Below are 23,626 nucleotides of genomic sequence, written 5' to 3'. Positions count from 1 at the left end.
AAAAGTATGCTGTCAATGGTTGTTTTCTTCAGAAGGAAAACATTCTGTATTTTGTTTTTGCTACAAATTATTCAGCAGTATCTCATGTTCACACTACAATGGAAAAAGAACTTAGAAAAGTAGTTAATTTGTTTCATAATTACATAAAACTTCAAAGTAGAACACTTTTCTTTTTAATCACAAATGGATGGAGAAAAATATCTTTTACATTGTCCCTCTTCAAAAAGACATACATGGAAGTCATCTTATTGAATTATTTTAAATAAGTAAGGGAAATGATAATATTGATGCATCAGGATTATTATTCTTGAATAAAAAAGGGCAATAGGACATAAGGTCAAACATATTTCCAACTGAGGAAGGTTTTTTTTTTTCTCAAAAGGGTGGAAAATCTGTAAAACAAACTGACATCTAAAATCATAGAGGTTCTTTATATGAATCTAACAAAAGGAGTGATGAACACTTGGGGACCAGGATTGAATCTGGCAATTAGTTTTCTATTTGTTGAGAAATCTCAGTTACAAGGGCATCTTTGATAAGCATAATGGTCCATTATATCCTGTGATTTACAATATAATTTGTAATAGCACTATACAACAAAACTCAAAACTAACAGCTAAATATCTGAGAAATCACTTAATATTGTACTTTCATAAAGTACCAGATTTCAACATTTTGCAATAGATGAGAGAATAATTCATTTCTATGCAATTAAAATGAAAATTTGTGTCAATGTAAAAACAGAAACTTACTGTGACTTGTTAAAGTCTATGAAACTTCATGAAGATACACTTAATAAATTCAGAATTATAGTGCACAACAACATTTACATAAGGTTGATGAGATATAAAAAGAATGACAAACTAATCTGGCATTATTATGCTGCCTTGAGAAAAACAGACATTTTTCACTTCCACCATTGTTTTAATAATACAAGTGCTTTGATGAAAGAAAATGAAAACAAACGAAAATTAATTCAGTGTACAACCTCTTGATAATGACAGCAGTTAACAGTTCACCAACAGATGAAATAAAGCAACTTGCCAACTTCAGGCTTTCCTAACTCCTTTTGTTGTGCTTCTCAGTAAAGTTTCTGAAAGATGGATAAGTTATTTATTTGTCAGTAAGTTACAATTGTTGTGAATACTGCCACCTTTCAAACAACCTTGCCATTTTGCCATGCAGTAGTTACAGTTAATTTTATGGAATGGACAAAAGATTCACCCTCAATTGCAATGAAGTTTACAGGTTGAGACAGTGATTGACCAAAACATCAATCAATCAGATACTATAGAGTATATCTGTACAGAGAGTTAGGTATTCATACAACAAGATATGCATCAGGTAAAAGTTGGAAAAAATCCTGTGGAGAGTACCATCCCTGTTTTAAACATGGAACTTCACAATATTTCTCTTAAATGGCAAGAAAAAGATTAAAAACTAAAAAAAGGAAAAAATCCTGTGGAGAGTATCATCCCTGTTTTAAACATGGAACTTCACAATATTTCTCTTAAATGGCAAGAAAAAGATTAAAAACTAAAAAAAGGATTCAATTCAGACAAATCCTGGGTGCTTGATGAGGATATACTGATCTCCTAAAACTTCATATCCATGAACTTTATTGCAAATTGGATCTAAACAAACTTCAAAAGAAGCTTTATTTTATGATTTCCAGATCTAGAAGTTTTGCAATTAAGACTTTTCCCTGTTTCTTATGTTAAAAAAACATCTTATGGAATTACTGACTTGGCTGCTTGTATCTGTGCTTGATGAAACCAGAGATAATTTCCTAGCCCAAAAAATCTGATGACAAGAAATAGATAATCTTTGAAAAGAATGGCAACACAATTTTTCTCAATGGTATTCTGTCCAGAAAACATTGTTTAATAACATATAAAATGTTTACAAGAATACAATTGCTAAAGGTAATTAAATCTTGAAAGTTTCAAACATTTAACACTATTTTAATTTCATGATGAAATCATAATTTTATGTGATAAAAAGTGTAATAAATCTGATTCTGAGGGCAGATTTATTATATAACACCTTGAACTAGGATCAATGTCTATACTTTTCCAATAAAATAAAAGTCTTATTTTTATTTTATTATATAAACTGATGTCTGTGCTAACTTCATGCTTTCAGTTTCTTTTACATTTCACCACTCACTGTATAGAACAAAATTAGATTAACTTCTACTCAGTGAATAGTAGTTATCATCATCCATTACTTTCATACATAATTTCAAGAATTCTCAAAATATTGAGAGCACAAAAACATCTAAATATACTCAATAAAACTAACAATGGGACTGCAAGAAATTAATATGGTTTTGAGGTTGCTTCATTGTGTTTTACTTAAGTTTATTTATCTTTTAGATTTAAGAATGAAGCATTTTTACCCGAGATTTGTTAAACTTATGTCTTCCATATAACATGTAGTTTGAAAATATTTTGTGCATCTAAGGCACAGCTGTAATTACACCAAAAATTAATCTGTGTTCTTGATAAGTGCACTGGTTGTTATTTGGTATTTTATGGCACAAAGCAACCAGACTATCTGCACCAAAAAAATCAGTTAAAAAATAAAATAACAGTAAAAGTATTTTACAGTGTAAGGAAAATTAATATGAAACAAGAACAGTGGCCCAATGTCAAATAAAAAGTTAAATGGAATTACAAAGGCCAATAGCCCTTAAAAAATTAAAAAAAATTGTAAGGTAGACAATGTCACCACTGCCAATGATACTGTCCAGCATCAAGGGTAAGCTCATAGTAAAAACATGTCTAAAATGGTACTATCACTCTCAGTCGTAATGACAGAATGACAGTAAAATTTGCATCAATCCCAGATGAATGTAAATGATAAGTTAAAACTGTGACCAATGAATAGTCTAGTTGGGACAACCTCCTCTTTCCAATCCTTATGGAAGCAAGACAGCCAAAATCCAATAGAGGGTTTTATTTGGAAAAGCTTGTTTTCACGTTACTGATTCCAAGTCGACTGCCAACTGGCACAGAGCCGAACCTTAAATACAAGACCATAGTCCATGTATGGAACAGATACAGCAGTGATAGCACCAGAATAGAAAGATTTAGCTGCAGTGTTGGCAAGCTCATTCCTGCAAATACCAACATGGCCTGGTATCTAGAAAAACTGGATAGAAGTAGATAATAAAAAGAGAGCCAGCTGGTTCTGAATATCAACAAGAAAAGGGTGAGAACTAGCGTGAAGTGATTCCAGAGCCATTAGAGAGCTAAGTGAGTTGGTATAAATAGTGCAATTTGAGTACTGCTAAGCTTCTATGCCATCCAGGGCATGAGAAATGGCATACAATTCAGCAGTGAACACAAACTGTAAAGGGGATTCTGTGCACAACCACTGAACTACAACAAACCATGGCAGAGCCCAGAGTTGCCTGATTTTGAACATAAATAAGAATAGAAGGATGGTTCAAGAGATATTCAGTAAATAACAGGCAGTACTTCCAACTGAGAGTATCTGCTTTTCTCAGATGACTTAAAGAATGGTCGCATTTGGGAATTGTAATAAGCCATGGTGGGATGGGCTGACCAGTGGATACAGCAATGTTATCCAAGGACAGACCCAATTCATCAAACTGCACCTGGATACGAAGGCTGAAAGGAACAATGGCAGATCGTCTGTTCTGAAAAAGCATGGCCCACCAAATAAGGAAGAGACAACCCCTGGTAGGATGCTGTGGTAAGGTCAAAACTTTTGAAGCTTACAGTAAAGACAACTGCAAACAGTGGAGGCATAGAGAAGGTTCATGAAACTGTGTATAAATTCTGGACTGTGGAAGTGCTGAAAGATCCGGTGCAGAGCTGAAGTCCTTGATGATAAATAGGGTCCAACATCTTCAAGGTTGAGCTCCTGGCAGAGCCATAGATCAGTGGCCCATAGTCTAGTTTTGATCGAATAAGAGCACGATATATCTTTAGTACAGAACATCGATCTGCTCACCAAATAGTGGAACAGAGGACACAGACGATGTTTAGAGCTCTTGTTCATTTGACTCATAGCTGCTTGATGTGTGGTGTAAAGATCAGCTTACAGTCAAAGATAAGCCCCAAGAGCTTTGTCTCAGGGACCACAGGTAGCTGAACTTCCTTTACCAATACGAAGTTCAGGATCAGGGCAAAAGTGCATGCAAACGGTTTTAGAGAGAGGAAAGTTAACACCGTTTGCTATGGTCCACTTCAGTGAACAATTGAGGGCAGTCTGTAGCTGCTGCTCAATATACCTCATGTTCAGTAACTGACATGAGATGTGAAATTTGTTGACATGGAGCACGTTTGCAACAGTAAGAGGTAGTTGTTCAGTGATGGCATTAATCTTTATACTGAAAAGTGCGACACTCAAAACACAGCCCTGAGGGACTCCGGATTCCTGTAGAAAAGAACAGGAAAGTATCAAACCCACACGAACTTGGAATCACCTGTCCATTAAAATATTTTTTAATATAAATGGGCAAATGACCCCATAACCCACATAAATGGAGGTACTGCAAAATGCCATACCTCCATGTAGTATCATAAGCTTTCTCAATGTCAAAGAATATTGATACAAGATTGACATTTCAAGTTGAATCAGGTGGTCTATGGTGGAGGGCTGTCGTCAGAACCCACACTGGGTGGACAAGAGGAGTTTGTTTGATTCAAGGAACCAAAGAAAACAAGCATTAACCATCCTGTCTAAGGTCTTAAAAATACAGTTCTTCAAAGAAACTGGACGGTAGTTTGAAGGAATATCTGGATCCTTCCCAGTCTTAAGAGAAAGGTAGGACAATAAACTGGTGCCAGGCATCAGGAAAAACATTCTCCTGCCAGATCCAGTTAAAAACAATCAGAAGAATAGTAAGAGAAGCAGGAGATAAATTGTGCAGCATCTCATAGTGTATATCATCAGGTCCAACAGATGTACTGCCAGAACAATGAAGGACCAGTTTGAGTTCCACCAATGTAAAAGGGTGATTATAGTCATAGAAACAATCAGCTGAAAAAGGAAAGAGGTGATTGCTCTGCCCGAGTCTTGATGGCTAAGAAGCTGGAAGAAGAGGCTAAAGTACTAGATACCCAGCAAAAGCTTTCACCTAGAGTACTGGCAATGCTCTGGGTATCAGTTACTTCCTGGCCATCAGAGAGCAAGATCGGGAGAGGAACAGAATGATATTGCCCACTGACCTTTCAAATCTTGTCCCATATGACTTTGGAACTAGTGGTATAAGATATGCTGGTTGAGAACTTAATCCAAGATTCTTTCTGGCTTTGACGTCATACCCACCAAGCATTTACACTGGCCTGCTGGAAAGCAATTAGGTTTGAGAGTGTGGGATACACATGAAAAGTATCCCAGGCCCATGTTTAAGCCTTCGATGCCATGTAGCAGGCAGGATTCCACTGCAGAAGAGGATAGCGTGGAAGACGTTTCGAGGATTTAGAAAAACATTGAGCAGCTTCCTGAATAATACAGTCGTCTATTGATGGCTTACAGATGATGGCAGGATGAAGTTCTGCAAGAGCAGTGAAAGAAGGCTAGTTGGCTTGATCCAGCTTCTACCAGGGCACATGGGGCAGGTGGTATTGACCACAGCCAGTCTCTCTCAAAATTATAGGAAAATAATCACTGCCTCATGGGTTATTGTCAATCCTCCATGAAAAGTAGGAGAATAGTGAAGGGGAGCAAACTGAGAAATTAATAGCAGTAAATGACTGACTAAGTACATGAAAATAAGTAGAAGAACCAGTACTGAAAAGAGAAAGGCTGTGATCTGAGAGTATGTGCTATACAGAGCAACTCTTCTCATCAATATGAGCACTTCCCCAGAGTGGATGATGTCCATTAACATCTCCAAGGATTAAAAAGGGAGATGGCAACTGTTCAATAAGAGCATTAAGGTCTAATTGATCATAGGTATCTTCTGGAGACAGGTAGAGAGAACAAACAGTAATGGTACAACCTCCAAGAATGTGTCAAGTGGCAAAGATAGGGTGAGTACATGCTGATCAACCAACAGTGCCACCCCTTCATGCACTCTTCCACCACACAGCCTATCATTTCTGTATAAAGAAAACTGCCAAAAGGTGATATCACCAGGTTTCAGAAATGTTTCCTCTCGGGAAAGACATTCAGGATGGTAGGAAGCAATCAGTGCTTTGATGCCATCCAGATTAAAATGTAAACCTCAACAGTTCCATTGTATCAAGTTGGCCACTTTTATCTATGTGTAGGCAATTTGGATGGAGAGCCCTTATGTTTTCAACCACATCTTTCTTCTTTATTTGAGGGAGGTCAGTTGATCTCTATGGATTCTGCTTTGGGTTGACTAGGCAGATCTTTGTTGTTGGAAGAGGATTCCAGCAACTGAGGACGTGAACAAATGATCATTTTGCATCTTGGGGTGGGAGAAGATGTACCCGAGGAAATGCCCATACCCGAAACCAAAAAAAGTGGATCTTGGGGTTTGCTGGAATGAATGTTAGGAACAGAGATGGATGTTGATGTTGATTCATCAACTTTTTTAACCATGGAAGTCAAAAGATTTTTCATATGGTTTGAGAATGATTCTTTTGGAGGCAAAAGGAAATCTGTCTGCACTCTCATTGTAGTAGTAAAAGGAAGTGCAGCAGCACACGTCTGACATGAAGTGGTGGACAGCAACTTTCGAGCCTCAGGGAAAGTAATGTTTTGGACTGTCTTTAGACGTTGCACTTCAAGAAGGTGAATCAACATATGAAGCCAAAACTCCTTGTCAAAAACCAGAATAATGTCAGGCACAAAGGTGCAGGATTGGGAGATTGGGATGAAGAGTGATGCAGAAGGGAGGAAAATAATGGGAGAGGGACAGATGGTGAGAGGAGACAGTGGAGCCTCAGAAACCAGAGTTGTGTTGTCTAATAAGGTGTGGTCAAGAGGATGTGACAAGTAAAGTGTACCAGAGAAGCCACCCAATGAATCAGATGGACAGAAGGGTACACATAAAGGTATTTGTAAGATCAATCTTGGATGAAGGAAAGGTGACAAAAGAGGAGTAGTTTTGTATTGATACCTGTAGCAAATGCATCCAACTGAAGAGAATACAAAGCAGCAAAATGTCTCTGAAAATGAAAGGACCAAATAACAACTTTAGGGGATACATTTGGTTCAGATAGTGAAAGACAATCTATTACTAGATTGAAAGTACTTGGCACATGGCATGCAAAAAAAATGAATGTGATGTGCCTGGGCACAACATAGAAGACTCAAAAACAAAGATCACTGTACCAGGTGCCTCCCTGGTGATTGATATAAGTCACAGCCATGGAGCTGTCGGAATGAACTATCACCAGTTGGTAATGAGAAAGTGAGATAATTCCCAATGAAATGCCAGAAGTTCGAGAATACTGATGTACAAGATGAGTTCATCTGCAAGCCAATGGCCTATAACTTTGTAGTGATTGACCAAAGTTCTCCCCCCAAATCCAAATATGGGAGGGGAAGTGGTAAACCTCACCGACATATGAGTTTATTTAGCCCCCATAGAAAAAGGAGCCCATACAAGGTTTCATTGTTCGTGAAATGTCCACTGTTGTGACCAAGCTTAGAAAGTACAATGAAATAAAAGTTCCATAGAATGAATATGTAAATGACAAGGGAGAGCTGAACTGATGTTGGTGTTGAAATATACCCCTCCCAAGTATTAGGTGGGTCAAAAGACAGCCTTCTCCACTTTTATTAACCAGTCAGCTTGAGCTGCCCAAGAAAGGATTTGATGAGTATGATTGGTTGACTCCTGCTCAGAAGTAGCTAGAGGTAGCCAGTTACTCTTGTAATGATGAAACTCCAACATCAGTGTATGAATACAATGAGTAGAGGCTCAAATGCCAAAACAAAACACGTATGGTACAGAAGAAAGTCTCAGAGGGAGAGCCCAAAATTGGTAAACTATACCAAGATGAATAAACTAAAGACAAAGTTGGGATTAAAGGATCATAGGAATAAGCAGAGGATACATCCATTACTGTCATCTACAATCCTGGGAAAATGCTTATTGCAGGGTAAGAAAGATCTCCACAGTTAACTTGGGAAGGTTGATGAAGCAACTGAAGCATGATAAATTGATAACAGGTCATCAAGCTCCAGTTTTTATGAAGACCACAAAAGATAGGAGTAAAACTCCCTTTAAGGAATAGTAAGTCACTTAAATAGCCCTCTGTAAAAGCAAATCCTCAACTCCCTCCGACTAACGTTTGTGAGTAATGGGATCTTGAGGAGGAAGAAAATAAATGTGATGAGAAATGGAAGAATAAGTCCCTCTGAAAGAGCCTTTGTCACCCATTTATCCTTGACAAAGGAGAGCTAGCAAGGAAGAAAATCCAACAATCGAGCTCACACCAGCCCTTAACCCACCAACTAGTCACTGGTACCATTGATGACAGAAGATATATCAGTGATGATCTTGATAAAAAAATGTACTCAGATTCAAAGGAATAGGAAAAGGATAAGAGGACAAAGAATGGGAAATGGGAATCAGTGCCATGGAAGGCTCTGGTTAAGACAAATGGGCCACAAAAGTTAAAAGGGCAACTGTTTTGGTCAGATATTGCCTGTGACTCAATATTGTTACAGAGTCAAAGACATAATGTTGAAGAAAAGGAACAAAATGCAAGTCCCTGAGATGAAGGCAGGGTAAATAAACACAAGCTAGAATGGAACTCCTATTGATAAGGTCCTAATAACAAAGAACCATATGTGTGATGACAGAGCCAAGGATGAAATAAGGCCAAAAGTGGAAGAGAGAAGATGAAGAGTATAAGAAGAAAATTCCTTGGGAATTTTGTAGAAAGCCTCCAAGAAGTGATATACAGAAGCCAGACACCAGAGAATGGTAGTAAGGATAAGATAAAGGAGAGAATATTGGACATGTGTGAGACTAACATTAGATTAAGAACAAGATACTACCTAGAAAAATGCTATTGCAATATTTTCAAAATTCAGCACTATATTTACTGGATTATTTAGCCTTATTCCTCTGTCAAAGACTAAAGTGAACAAATCTTAAAAATCACAACTAAGAAATAAAAGTTTATTAGATTCACAATAAAATGCATGTCGTCCAATCAATTTAAGCCTATCTTGTCCCAGTGGAGAAGTTAAAGCTCTTACTTCTGTCCTAGTGTTCCCAGCAGCTAATGTTACAGATTCAGATATGTGTGCCACACAGATAAACTGTACAATAATCAACTGTGTTGAATGTCCTAAACCAACAGTGATTTTTGTACAGCAGAAAAGGAAAAAAGATAAAAAAAAAAGGTTTTGTTGCTGGTTGAAACAAATGAAGGTGGTTATGCATGTAATGCTCCTTATCTTCCCTCAGATAATAATATTCTGGACAACAAATCACTGTATATAGCTACATACTACAGTGCAAAAATAGAAAAACACAACGTGTGTGTACACTGTGGTGCTGATGCAGTTGAAAAGGATATGGACTAGATAAAATATTAGACTGTTCTTCTAATTTGTGCCAACTGCAGAAATGAGGACAAAACGTCTACTGTTATGCATCCTTTTGAGCAGAGTTGGGTACACTAAAAATATGAACAACCAAGACAGTAGAAGGGGGAAAATATTAACAATAAAAAATCAAAAAACAAATGTTGTTTAGCAAAGTAGCTGAGAATCTAAACATTGTTGAAACTTTTATGCTTGAAAAATAGTAATAAATGTTATCTATTTCAACATGTTAACTTGTTTATTTTTTGAAGGATGAACATTTTATTTTGGAGGGTATGCTTTTGCCACCATTATTATTTGTTATTACCATGCTATTTTGGCTTGCACAAATCATTTTTACAAACTGCTTATGTTAAAAGTAGGGTAAGTCAATTTTCTTTCACTCCTCCTGAATACTAAAATTAAGGCACAAATTATTATTCTAATTAAGGTAAGGAGTAAATATATCTAACAACCTAAAGTGTTCCTCTGTATATCTTGTAATTCTGTTTTATAACTACAATGAAGAACCATGTTGAAGTCTTCAACCTAAGTCTAATATCTGATTTGTTTCCACTGTTCATAAACATATTAAGAACATAATTGTGAATATAGATCTTTATAATTTTTTAATTAACTATACTTACTAAATTCTAGTTCCATGGAGATGGTACTTGATTTAAGTACACCATATATATATATATCGATTATAATTCCATAAATATACCCAGTCTCCTACACACTTACTATTGCTATCTTGAGGTGTCAATGGTCGTTCTAATATTTTTTCAATTGCATCCATCCATTCTCTTCTCTCTTCTTCTGTATCTGCACCCACAACAAATGATCGCTCTGGAGTCTCCAAAATAAATCCAAATCCAGATTCCTTTATACCAGCTGGAAGAATTTTATGCAGACAGAAGCCATTCCCCATATAACCTAGAAATATTTCACCCTTAGGATAAGGGTCCTGAAAGAGAAAGTATAACAACTTATGTGATGAACATCTAGCCTAAACATATATATTTAAAGAAAATTGTGCATTACATTAAAACCAGTACTTAGTATTAACTCTGAGTGTACAGATGAGGGTCAAAGTGACCATGCCACAACTTTTTACAGCACCATTTATCATGATATTACATATTTGATGTAATAGTTAAACTATTTATTTTGCCTTACCTTGCTGAGTCAGCAACAGTTCAAGGTAGAGGAGAGTTTGTACCAGATACAATAAACAGGAAAAGAACCTGTAGGTATGCATTTTAAGATGTACTAGAGGTTATGAAAATGCAAATGTAAACTGTACAATGGCCAAGAGTATTTTTATTCTTATATGCAAGTTACCTTGCACTCAATTTGTTGCAATCTAAATCACAGTTACATTGTCAATTTACAGCCATATCTTTAGTACATATACTTCAGTAACACATCTAATTTTCTGCATACAACAGATTTGTAATTTTACTCAAAGCTTGACACAGGTTAATGTAGACACACAAAGCAAATTTGAAATTACGGTCAACACTCCTTCTCGAATGCATGGTTGATTCATGGATCAATCTCATACACATTTGGTTAAATGGACTGGTAACAAAATAAAATAAAAATATCACAAATCCAATTACCTTAGGGTTTTGTATTCATTACAAACAGAAGGAAAGATTAATCTATTGTATGAGACCAAACCTAAACACTGAAAACACTCAAAATAGTAGCAAGTTTGACTTGAACTGATAAACCATGGCAAACAGTAAATACAGAAGTGTTATTAAAGGAAAATATGCAGCCACATACATTGTGTGTTGATAAGATTATATCATCTTAACTATGCATTATGCTAACAAACAGGTTTTAAAATCATTTTTAAAATTAAAAAAATATAATAAATGCACAAATCTATACTGCAGTTATGAAAACATACGAAATAGTAAAGAGAAAAACAAAATTATGGAAGGACAATTGTTTTTATAGATGACCATTACAAGTACAATTATTTGTTTACCCCAAAATCCATAGTATGACCATTTTATTTAATTAATTCTTTTAATTTTGTAAAAACCCAAACCAAAACCCTGATACCCAACAAGTAATTATAAGTTTAAATTACCAACATCCCAAGAAATCAAGACATTATTTACCCACATAGTCCAAATGATTTATGGAGAAGCATTCTAAGTTTAGAAAATTGGTTTCAAGAGAGTTAAAACTGTGTGACAAAAAATATTCAAAATTGTCAATTATTTTTTCTTATGAAATAAAATTATTCTACTAGGTTTCTGAATGAGTGGTAACCTTATTTTTTGGCCTTACATTCATGCATATTTTACCTGGCTTGTATTTTGCTAAATGTACTTTACCAAATTCTAAAAATATGTTATTCTAACTCTATCCAAATATACTGAACAGTTAAGTTCCTAGATGTCTCAACTAAAATTATGTATTAAACATTGTTTTACTTGACACATTATATTCAGTGGTGGTCATTAATCTTTTTAATTAACTTCATAAGATACTGTTTAATGATAACAACCAAATAAATTTACTTTATAATGATCAAATAAACATAACTAGATGAACTTAAACAGGGTCCCCAGAAGTGTTCTGCTTCAAGAGTAACAAATATTTTTATTTCTTGCTTTTGATGTTCATATGGTATAATGTGTTGTAACCTACAGAGTGAATAATTCTTCTTGTGATTCATGGCATTCACATATTTTGTCAACATTATGGCAGTAAAAATTGCAATGTTAAGTATCCTTTATGTGACATCTAATGACTGACTGCAGACAACACACTAATCTATTGTGATGCTAGTAGTTAAGACAGATTACCTCTCCAGGCAACCTTCACTCCTCTTTTGTGGAAATAATGAATTAACAGGAATAAACTAATTTCATGGTTTTAGTATTAGAAAAACAAAGAATCAAAGTCTTTATGGACTTCCAAAGACCAATTTATAGTACCTAGCATGCTTCTACTTTACCACATTTTTTACTTATTGAATATTATCAAAGCAAAAGTTTAATGCAAGTAAACTTTCAAGTCATAAAGGTAAAAAAATAAATTCTGAAATTTTAAAATCATATAATTGTTTCTATTCCTTTATATTATCTAAATACGTTTATATCCAATTCCATCTAGATATAAGGACTCTTTACATTCAGTATACTATCACGTCTTTACTCACCATTAAACTTTACAAGTTAACTATCATTGGAAATGCTACTGAACACTGAAGGTGCAGATTAATGGGGACCCAAAGGAATCCAGGTAAAACCCACCATTAAGGAAAACTACTGCAAACAACCACTGGATCAAAATATTGGCATTTAAATATACTATTTAAGTAAATGTTCACAAAAAAAGGTTTTACATTGTCCAGATTAGAGGGGTGTCACTGATACACCCTGATATTTGTCTTCTTAAAGCAGTGATACTCAACCAAATTGCATGTAACTTTGGACAAACATACTAAATTGCATTTAGTTTTGGCTTAAAAACAGTTACAAGATTTAATATTTCTGTTAATGTTTCCAAAATTCTGTTGTAAGACAATGTTTTTTACCTTCTTTCATATTACAAGTTTCATTTTATTTACTGGGGAAAGAGGCAATGTTCTTCATGCTCAGGACCCCAAGAATTCTTAATTCACCATTGATTATTAATAATATGAAAACTTTTCCTTTCATACGTTAATGTTCAAGTACTTGAGCTCCATTACAATATCATGAATGTTACACTAAACTGCTCTCCTTCAGATGTTTTAGATCATAACAATATATATCAAAAGGTTATAATGTATAAAACTACTGATAAAATATATATACTGCTATCATATTAAGTAAAACAGGTTTCTACAACTCTTTCATTTTAAATTTATTTTAATACTTATAAAGACTCCAGCACAACTCTCAAAAGTGGTCAGGAATGATTAAATGATTGCCATGAGCAGAAAGCTCTTCTAAGGAAGATAGCTTGACAAAGAATTTTCACCATTTAGTTTGAAATGTCTTTCTTGTTTTTCACAACTTAACAACATATTCCTTATGGCAATCATTCCATAAGTTTTATGGAGTAAGTAGCATGAGCTTATATGTTTTTGTGAAGAAAATATAGTTAGGAGTGTTAAGGCTATGAAGAACAAATGAACTTAATACCAAACAAGTAAACTCACGGTACTGTTGACTTGATTGTACTGTGGTGTCAGCCTAATCATAAACTAAATTAATTAAACTTGTTCACAAATCTTATAAACACTCACAGGAAGAATTTATTTTTAGATCTGCATTTTGTTTGTAGCAGTTTTTAAAGATACAAAGATGGATCACTAGACATGAAAACATCAACTGTTTTTCTTGGTTTTTTTTTTCAGTTTTGTTACTTGCAATCTATAAGTGCTGTACCACAAAATGGATTTCAACTCTTGTTAACAATAATGCAGAAGCCAGAATACCAACCAATGAAGTATACTGGAACACACTTTGAGTGAGTAACAGTTATCCATATAAATTAAGATCTCAAATAATATCAGTGACAAATGGCAGTTCTTTTTACATAGGATCTGCTTATCAGTAGATTGAGAACAGTCAAATCCACCAAATTACTAAGATGCAATAATCAATTACAGCCTTTGTAAGCAAAATGAAAGAGAAAACAATGAACACACCTCAAGGAACCACAACATGATGTCTTTGAGTGACCAAACCGTTGACACTGAAAACATCAGAGAGGGTTTGGAATGTATGGCCATACTCTGCAATTAAGATAACCTGCCTCTATGGTGGCAGGTGATGTAAATGTGAGAATGAGAACATTGGTTGGCACCATAATTCCATCTCTGCAAGTGGAGATATGCCTCACTGCAGAAACTCCTTGCATGGAGAAACCAGCAATAATCTCTGACTCTGAAATGTTCTTCAAATCCCTCTCAACAATAACTCCTTGTGATGAATCCAAAGTAGCATGAGGTGTAATCTCAATTGGTATATCCTCAATTGCCTTTGAATGCAAGAGGAGTTCACTGTATTGAGATGTGGATGTTTCCACCAATATGTCACCAGATCAAAGCTTTTTTACTGACTTTGGAGAACCAGCAAGTCCCTTTAGTTCCTTCTGAATGAAAAAGGGAGACATTTACCCCAAAGGTTTGTCTGAAAGTGAATGCAATATAAGAAAATGAGGTACAACAGGTGGTACAGATGGTAAGGATTGCTGTTCAGAATCTTCAAGATGTGGTCGTTTACCTATGGACTGTTTTTTCACTATTTTATTAATATTTTTAATTGGAATGTCCATAATAAAGAGAGAGAAATTTCAGTGCCCATTGACCCCACCCACCATGGAGCCCAATGAGGTGTTGCACTACAATGTCAAACAAGGACACTGCAGCAATGCCAGGGTTTTGTGAGCACTATACCCAAACACCAGCATCAGATATAATGTCCACAACACCTGTTGAAAACATCCAACACTGGTATTTGGTTAGCTCTAGCCCCAGTGGACCAGCCAACTGACCCAAGGGGGGGCACCCCAAAGCCGCCTGTCTACAGGGATTCAAGGCCAAAGTGGTGTGTTAGGGTTGGACCCCTCAACTACCAGGATCCTCTCCTCCCCTTCATGGGTTGCCACGCACGGCAAACACATGGGTGGATATTTAGATCTCAGAAGATGTAAACTGAAAGAACAGAACCTTCTGTTGGAGGTCCCATCACCAAATACAGGAATCCAAACCGAGGGGAAATTGTTATAGAGATTTACAGATGTTACTTAACTCTTTCCATATGGGTCAGTCAGTTGAAGTAACCACAAAGTAACTATAAGTTTCCACACTATAACATTTGAAATGCTTTGTGTGTCTTCACAGAATCCAGCAGGCTTTCGTCAAACATTATTAAGTGTTTTGTACATAAATACCCTGATTTTCTGATTCAGTGTTTTTTACTAAAGATATGTTTGTAAATATACGAAATCAAAGTGTTGATTGTTTCAAGTATAAAGCAATTTTTCACATTAGTATTAAAACTACTTGTCTTTATTTGATTATTCACCTCATTTTTTGCTGTTGGTTGTCAATGAAATTTAATTCGACTTTTTATACGACACTAGTACACTAAACAATTTATGTACTTAAGTAATGCACCTAAGAACACAGAATAATAACAAGCACAGAGCAAACAATGTGCTAGAACTATCATAATTTAACTGGCTTTCTATGTATGGCATAACAGTTAAAATAATTCTACAAGCTTCTCAAACTGAATATTACAAGAGAAACTTTCAAACTGAAGATAAAACAGATAATCCTCTGCACTCAAAATAAAACTATGTTATTTGATAAATTAAAACTTGGTCTTTCTGTAGATTATAAATGATATACATTTGCAAAAGAGAGAAAGTGGGTCTGACTTTCTGGTTTATATCTCGTTAAATAAAGAAATCTGAAAGTTATAAAAATCGACTTTGCCTTATTAATAGCTATATTTTAATGATTAATGTATTTTAAACTCCATACTTCAGAGATTGGTAATAAATAAATTAGAAAATGAGCAAGACCCAGAAAATAAATGTCATGATTCTCATAGAAGCAAAGACTGAGGATTTATTAAATATTTCCTTTTAAAATTAAAAAACTTGTATAATACTTTAATTTGATTCAATAACTATGATTGGATGCCAAGTTTAAATACATACACTGATAATAAGCTAGTTTAATTATATTTTGATGTAACTCTGTAAATGGTTGAGATATGCACACTTTAACTTAGTCATAGTAAGAGCATTAAAAGACAGGAGTTATGGGAGTGGTGTGTCATGCAGGTTGCACAAATATAATGAAACATTATTAAAGCAAGAAGAATTTAAAATTTTATATTCTGGTTTGTGAGAACCTACAGTATATGCTTATAACCCTTTTGCAACATGTCATAGGTCAAAGGTCATGTCACTGCATTTGTTGATTTATATTCAAAATTTTATTGGACTACTATTTAATGAATTTATGTCTAAGTTTGGAATTAAACTGTAGATTATAATTCAAACTTTAATATTATATATAAGTTAATTTTTTATATTAAAAGAACACATTTAAATATGGGTTTTAGTGAGTCACATGGTGGGTTGAATGCAGTGCTGTTTAAAATTAGATGTTTGTGATGCCAAAATACTAAGTCTATAATTTTGTACAAATTAGAAACTCAAATTCAGTATTAACAAGCCAAAATATAAAATAAAAACCTCATATCTTTTTATTTTGTTTAGATATGGCTTATGTACTGAATCAAACACAGTGACCCTGTTCACCTCTTTACATTTTTGAAAACAGTCCCTCGTATACATTTACTTTAATGTATGATATATGAAAAAAAAAAAAAATCAACAGCTTAGAATGTCCCTCTAGAAGTTTTATCAGCCATTTTAGTCTGTGAAAAGGCTACCATATTCTTTTAAACCAGGAGTTTAAGAAGGTAGGTTGTATCTTTAGTCTGCTTGAAGTTTCATATATATGTTTTAAAAATCTAAATACACCTTAGTTACTAAGCTTAATATATTAGTGAAACTCTATGGTATCAGTATAATTATGATTTTTTGGTTATTTAATTGTATATATAAAACCTAAAATACAAATTATGTTTGATATTCTCCATATGCAAAATTTTAAAATGCCTAGAAACTTATGTCCAGCAGCAACTGAGTACATAGGTCATAACTAGACCTGATAATTGTTTGCTTTACTTCTTGACTTACTGTTCTATATTTTATGAAAAATAAGTTTAATAATTTATTTATAAATACATATATAATAAAAAAACTGAAATATGACTGTATATTACAAAATACCAGTCAATTACAAGAAAGCGAAGACTAAAGATCAGTTTTATATTATTGAATGTGTAACATGAGTGCATATGTATCATGCCAATACAAGTTATGTAATGTTAACTAAGCATAACTGGAAAGTCAATACAATAAATAAATATATATAGCATTGTGAGACTTTAGTTACTTAGACTAAACATTTCTATTTTCATGTTATAGTATGAAGTAATGCTAGCATGAAAAAAGCATAATTTATATTTATTATCTAAATTTTTTATGAGGGTTACAAGATTGGTCAAGTGATAAACCCCACATAGTTAGAATGTAGAATATAACAAAATATAAAGTCTTACTGAAAACAAATGTTTGAAATGTATTTTTGAGGTTTGAGAGATTTAAAAATTATATTGAAAATCCTTTGCACTCAGACTAGTAACTAAACAGACTTGATATTTTCACAAACAAATCTTTGGTAAAAATATTTCATTAAAAATCAGATTTTTTTGTGCACAAAATACTTGCAATCTTTAATAAAAGTATATCAAATTTTGTGAAGATACACATAGTGTATCACAAGTTATAATGCAAGTAATTAAAGTGTGCAAATGTGTAGATGAATTTGTGTATATTATGCTGAGCCTGTCATAAAAGGGTTAACTAGTCGAACAATACATAGCCCTTATAAGATAAAATAAAGATGTAATTAAAAAGTTACTGCACCATTACATCATATGACTTGCAGGTGCAGATTGAGAATTGAATTAACTATTTCATTTTGAAATCAGGAAATTAAAATATCTTTATTCTGATGTCAAGTTTATTAACATATTGATAAAAAAGTGGTTCAAATGTTTAATGTAAATGCATAAAACATGCTGTGACATGAGCACTTTGACTCTCCTGTTTCTTTAGAGTTAAATACAAATATTAACAATGTGACATGCAGATGGATAACTACCCATGCATTTCAATACACACAGTGTATCTAAAAATTGATAACTTAATAGAGATTGAAGTTCAAAACTCTTTCAAATAACTCAAATGTATACACATTTAAAACCATTGCTTTAATAAGTGTAAATCTACAAAAACGTACCAAAGGATTTGTAAGATACATTAATCTGCGGTTATCCAGCGTAAACCACCTACGTCTGTAGGCATCACTAGCTCTAGGACCTTTCTTTTTCAACCAGCCTTCTTTGATAAACTCCCGTGTGAGTTGCTGAGCTAACTCTTTGATATCAGCTTTTGGAAAAGCAATTTGTAATCGGTTGAGTTTAGCAGATCTAATGGCCATATACCAATTCACAATATCCTAGAGAAAAATATTGTAAATTGATATTTTAAGCTATTTTCTTTTACTTAAAATAAAAGGATAATGAAAATAGAAAGTAATCTACAGAATTTCTTAACAATGTAAGAAAAATCCTATGATATTTCCTATATGTATTTTGCAAACAGAATAATACATGCAAAAACCACTTTAAAAAATGAAATCAAAGAAATTTATGAGACTAACCCTACCAGACAAAGCATATGTAGCTAGTATATTCCTTACCCAAAAATATATTACAGATAGATACCTCTTAGCAGATCAAAGACCTATTTCTTCATACATGAGCTGAGAAGTTTCTTGTGCATACATAAACCTTGAACAAAATGCCCACCCTTATGGTATTAACATGGATTGTACCAATTTATGATTTAATCATCATTACACTATAGCTCTCCACCAACAGGAGGGAAAGCATCCTCTATGGACAGTGGACCCATGAGCTGTTAGTATTAAAACAAAGGCTCATTCTTGAAGAAGCAAAAAAAGCTACCTCCCTGAAACAGAGGTAGAATCTCACATTCATAATACAGATATAAAATAAAACCACTGAGCTTATGTTTGACATTACAGTTCCAAAAGGGAAAACACAATGGACTGTTAGCCTAGCTAGTTATTACTAAATGAGAGACCACATCCTTCTCATACACTAAACACTCCACCAAATAAAAGGTGGCAGAGCAAAAGGTATTATGGAGAAAACCTTCTGCTTGGCACTAGAGAAGATTGATCAACTTACCATTATATCTAGGGCAGTCAGTACAGCATGTATGTATGTAGTGTGACTGAAGTAATAAGTCATGTTGTACCAGAATATGCAGATGAAGGGAGGAATCATCCCAAACCTGTATTCAGGAGAGAATACAAAACACATTTGACAAGACTAATCATCAGAAATGGTCTAGTTCTTATTGTACTTATCCCAATCCTATTTTCCACTGAGTGATGCATTCTCTTAAATATCATACTAGTGAGGTTACACTGAACTAATGGGAAACTCCATATCCACCACCCCAGTAGTGTGAGACTAGGAAAACAAGGATTTTCCTGTTATTCCACTCAATGAAAAAAGGGGTAAATTTGCAAAAGAAAGTGGAGTGAAGGGGTGTGTGGATGAAGAGGAATTTCCTGTGCAATGGGCTACAGCTTATAAGTACAGTCTTGTGTAATACCACATCTCAAAAGTGGTTACTAAGCAGAGACAGACTGGATTAGCACTTTCTGTCACTCCCTCCCCCAAACGCAATTCAGATTTTGAGAGAAAGATTCTCTGTGGGACAACATTGGCCACATGGCAGGTTCCATTGTCTCCATAATAGATGAAATATGATGGCTGAGGACCCATAGAAAAATAAAACAGAGAGAAAATTAAACAGCTCTCTTTCTAAGTGCCTCTGTGAAGAGTTGAAAATAGCTAATGAAAGCAGACTAAAACACTATATTGTGGTTTCATCTACCAAGGTAAGTAATCTAACACGACTGTTTCAGGAATCACCTACATTCCAACCTGCAAGATACTGTAGAGAGAACACCAGCAGCTTTAGGCAAGAAAACTGAAAAATTATTAGCATAAAAGATATACAAAATTAAGAAAAATGTTGCATATAAAGACAAAAACTAGGTTGGCTAGGTATATAACCCAACTGGTCAAAGCAGGAGGAAGTAAGTTACTAGAAGAGTAATCTTAAGACACAAAAATTACCAATTTCCTTGAAAAGGAGGAGAACATGAGATACTAATTAATAGTTCATACAGAAAATTCTGAGCCAGAATAAATGTACAAGAAAAAAGGGAAGAAAGGAGGACTGAAGAAACCATTCAATCATCCTTTTAAACAATCCAAATCTTGAAGAAGGAGTGGTCAGGGAAGAATATTAACCTGTCAAATTTATTATCTATGTATGTATATATAACAGTTGTACAGGCCCCATCATAGATAGATCTATATCAGTATTCTTTTATGCCTTGAAACGTGATTAGGAAACCCACCTTAATAACATATTTCATGTCAGATTTGCTTGTATTTGGTTGGGACTTATAAATTATGCATGTGTATGATAAAGGTAGGTAAGAACAGTAGCCCTGCAAGAAACATAATACAGATCTATAAGCTGAGAACTCACTTGCACAGGCTTTGATTTGCTCATCACTGACAAAAATTAGAGCTACTGCTTTCCACCAACCATACAAGTAAATGCATGTCAATTTATCAAGTTTAGATTATCAGAGTTCATCATAATGATAACGAATTACTTCCTTAGACCTAGATCTAATAAACTATGGCTATACCTTAACTTCAATCAGTCATTGGACAATAAGAAGCTCTTCAATGGAAAAGACCCCCCCCCCAATATAAAATATTTTCAACAGATTGGCACTGATCTCAAGAATGACTAATCTTGATTTTTCTAAAACTTTAACTTACATAGTCATGATTTTCTAATTTTTTTAAATAACGTCCCAAAAACCTACCAGTATATATGTTTGTAGACAAGTTCTAGATATATTTTAACTGCTAAGTACAGAAGCTTTAGTGACGCTTCTCTCAACACAACTGTACAGATGAATGCTTTTTTGATTTAATGTGACCTTTCAACACAGTTTCACCCCAAGCAGCAATGGCAAAATTCTTTCCACACAATTTGTATCCTGTCTTGTGTTTGTTCCTCATAATCACGAAGCAACCAGTTTTTGTATAGATCACTTAGGAGCCACCCAGCATTGATTTTACATTTGCCAGAGATTACAAATTAATTACAATTACAAGTATTACAAATGAATTAGCCTACAATGTACAATAATTCATCTGCTCATATCAAGCTAATAATATAAAAGCAGTGAGAAAAAGAATGATCCTTCGTTTATTGCCAGTGCTCATGGCAGATGTATCATCCTCCTACTGGTGGATAACAATAGCCTAATGACAAATACATCACAGAATGGCTTAGCCCACAGTAATATGTATAGGGGTGGAATGTCATACCAAAATCTTCTCAGTAGACATGTATGTTAATAGATCTTTGTTGTATCATGTCTGAATTATATTGTTACAAGTTTCTATTGAACCAGTTCACTTTAGGAAGTCCAGAGTATTGTCTTTATCATTACTTGTTAGGTATTAATAAAGTTAACATAAAAAAAATTATATTACTTTTCCTTAGATGGTCATAAATGGTTTTAACAGGACATTTATACAAACCTTTAATTTTACAAATTTCAAATAAATGAATAAACCTATTCTATATTTTCATTGTTGTACACTTACATGTTTACTTTTCAACATTAACAATATTCAGTAGAATTTAAAACAATTTGAAAGAACTGTAAAATATCACGATTTCTATCAAAACAAAAATTGTCTTTGTGGTAACACATCTACTAAAACTTTCCATTTACAATTTGAAGATAAGTCAAAAATATATATTGAATAATACAAAAATAATATCAAGCAAATACCTTCATTAAAAAATTGGAAATAATGTATTTTTCAAATGAAAATTCTATAGACAAACTAAAGTAAAATACAGAAATCAAAATAATCTCATACTTACAAACATGTTTAAAGTATTTACATACCTATAATCTAGAAATAAAAATTAAGATACAAACTATATGAAATGGTGATTAAACTTCAACAAATTCCACTTTTCTATCCATGAAATATTGTAGATTTTTATGTTTTGTAAGTATTTTCCTTTATTCCTTTATATACACAATTTGTGAAATTCAGTATTGTGCCAAAGTGTTAGGACAAGAGAATATTTTATCATTCTTTCTAGTTTATGCAGATAATTCTTTTATGCCATTACAGAATGTAAATTTCAACACTATGGTAATATTACACTGATCCCTATTGACAATCAAATGAGCCAAGGTGAGAATACTTAACATTCTTTAGAATTCCCATATACTTGTACCAAGGACATGTCATAAGAGTTCTGCTTGAATGAACATACTGATCAAATTTAGGGTATGAAATAACTGTCATGCAGTGTCTTACCTATATATAAAGATATCACAAAGCTAATATATGATATCAGTAAATGCTAGAAGAAATCAATTTAATAGCAGTCCACAGATAAACCTTGCTAAGAACAGTATTTAATACTACATATTAAACTTTTTTGTCACATCACAGCCCAAAAAGTTTAAAGAATTGCTAGTAGAAGAGATTGCATAAAATATTTATGTGATTCAGGTTGAACTCTCCAAAAAAATTGCTGCAAACTTGCCATGCTCCCCAAACATTGTCAAGTACACCCTAGATTGTGAGACCAAGACATGTAAATTTGAAAATATGAAAGGAAGAGGCAGAATATCTAAACTCAATGGTACTGATGTTAAGGATCTTCATTTCTGAAGCCTTCAAGGTAGAAGGAAGAGTGCCACTGATCTCAATCACGAGATAATGACTATGTACCAAATGATAGGAAAGTATCCATATCTATAGTATCAAGAAGACTCAACAAGAATGGAATATTTGGTCATGTAGAGAAACAAATATAAACAAAGGCAAAATCAAAGGAACCCTACTGATACAACAACTAAAATCAAAATTAAACCATTATAAAGGAACACCTTTATACCTATACTAATTAATAACTTAACATCTAACTGCAACGCCCCCTACAATTCTGTACCCGTTTATACTCTCGTCCCTAAGATGTGCCCAGCAACAGTCAGTTACAAACTCTCTCTTTGTTAACTTGCTGATGATCTAGGAAGGTTGAAACATTGTTCTTTGCTTTATTAGTAAAAATGTTAATACCCATACTAGCCACTCGAGACACAAAATATTAACTGTTTGTTGAACTCAAGCACTACCACTGTTGTGCTAAATATGAAGGTTAATAAAATTTGATGTTTCACCTGTGATTTACTTTCTACTGTTCTTTGAAAATATCTTGAAATATAATTTTTGAGTTTGTCCTAACACTTTTGTACAGTACTGTATAAACAGCATTTAAACACATCAGACAA

The 23,626-nt window shown here is 33.9% G+C and overlaps 1 protein-coding gene across 8 annotated transcripts in view; it reads right to left on the bottom strand.

Moving 5' to 3' along the window:
• LOC143225116 (arf-GAP with dual PH domain-containing protein 1-like) overlaps positions 1-23,626 on the bottom strand; it is a 47,547-nt gene that overhangs the window by 9,059 nt on the left and 14,862 nt on the right. For 5 of the 8 annotated variants that reach the window (XR_013013622.1, XM_076453926.1, XM_076453925.1 and 2 more), the window contains exons 5-6: positions 18,410-18,628; positions 10,243-10,465 (exon numbers count right to left, since the gene is read on the bottom strand). Coding sequence is in view for 7 of the 8 variants with exons in the window: in XM_076453926.1 (XP_076310041.1) it covers positions 10,243-10,465; positions 18,410-18,628 (442 nt within the window). In the remaining variant the exon portion in view is untranslated. Of the gene's footprint in view, positions 2,169-10,242; positions 10,466-18,409; positions 18,629-23,626 lie in introns of all 8 variants that reach the window. The other 3 variants (XM_076453931.1, XM_076453930.1, XM_076453927.1) reach the window with 2 other exon arrangements.

Source organism: Tachypleus tridentatus, chromosome 9 (genome assembly GCF_004210375.1).
Source record: "Tachypleus tridentatus isolate NWPU-2018 chromosome 9, ASM421037v1, whole genome shotgun sequence".
Taxonomy (NCBI): Eukaryota; Metazoa; Arthropoda; class Merostomata; order Xiphosura; family Limulidae; genus Tachypleus; species Tachypleus tridentatus.
This window is presented reverse-complemented; position numbering and strand designations above follow the sequence as displayed.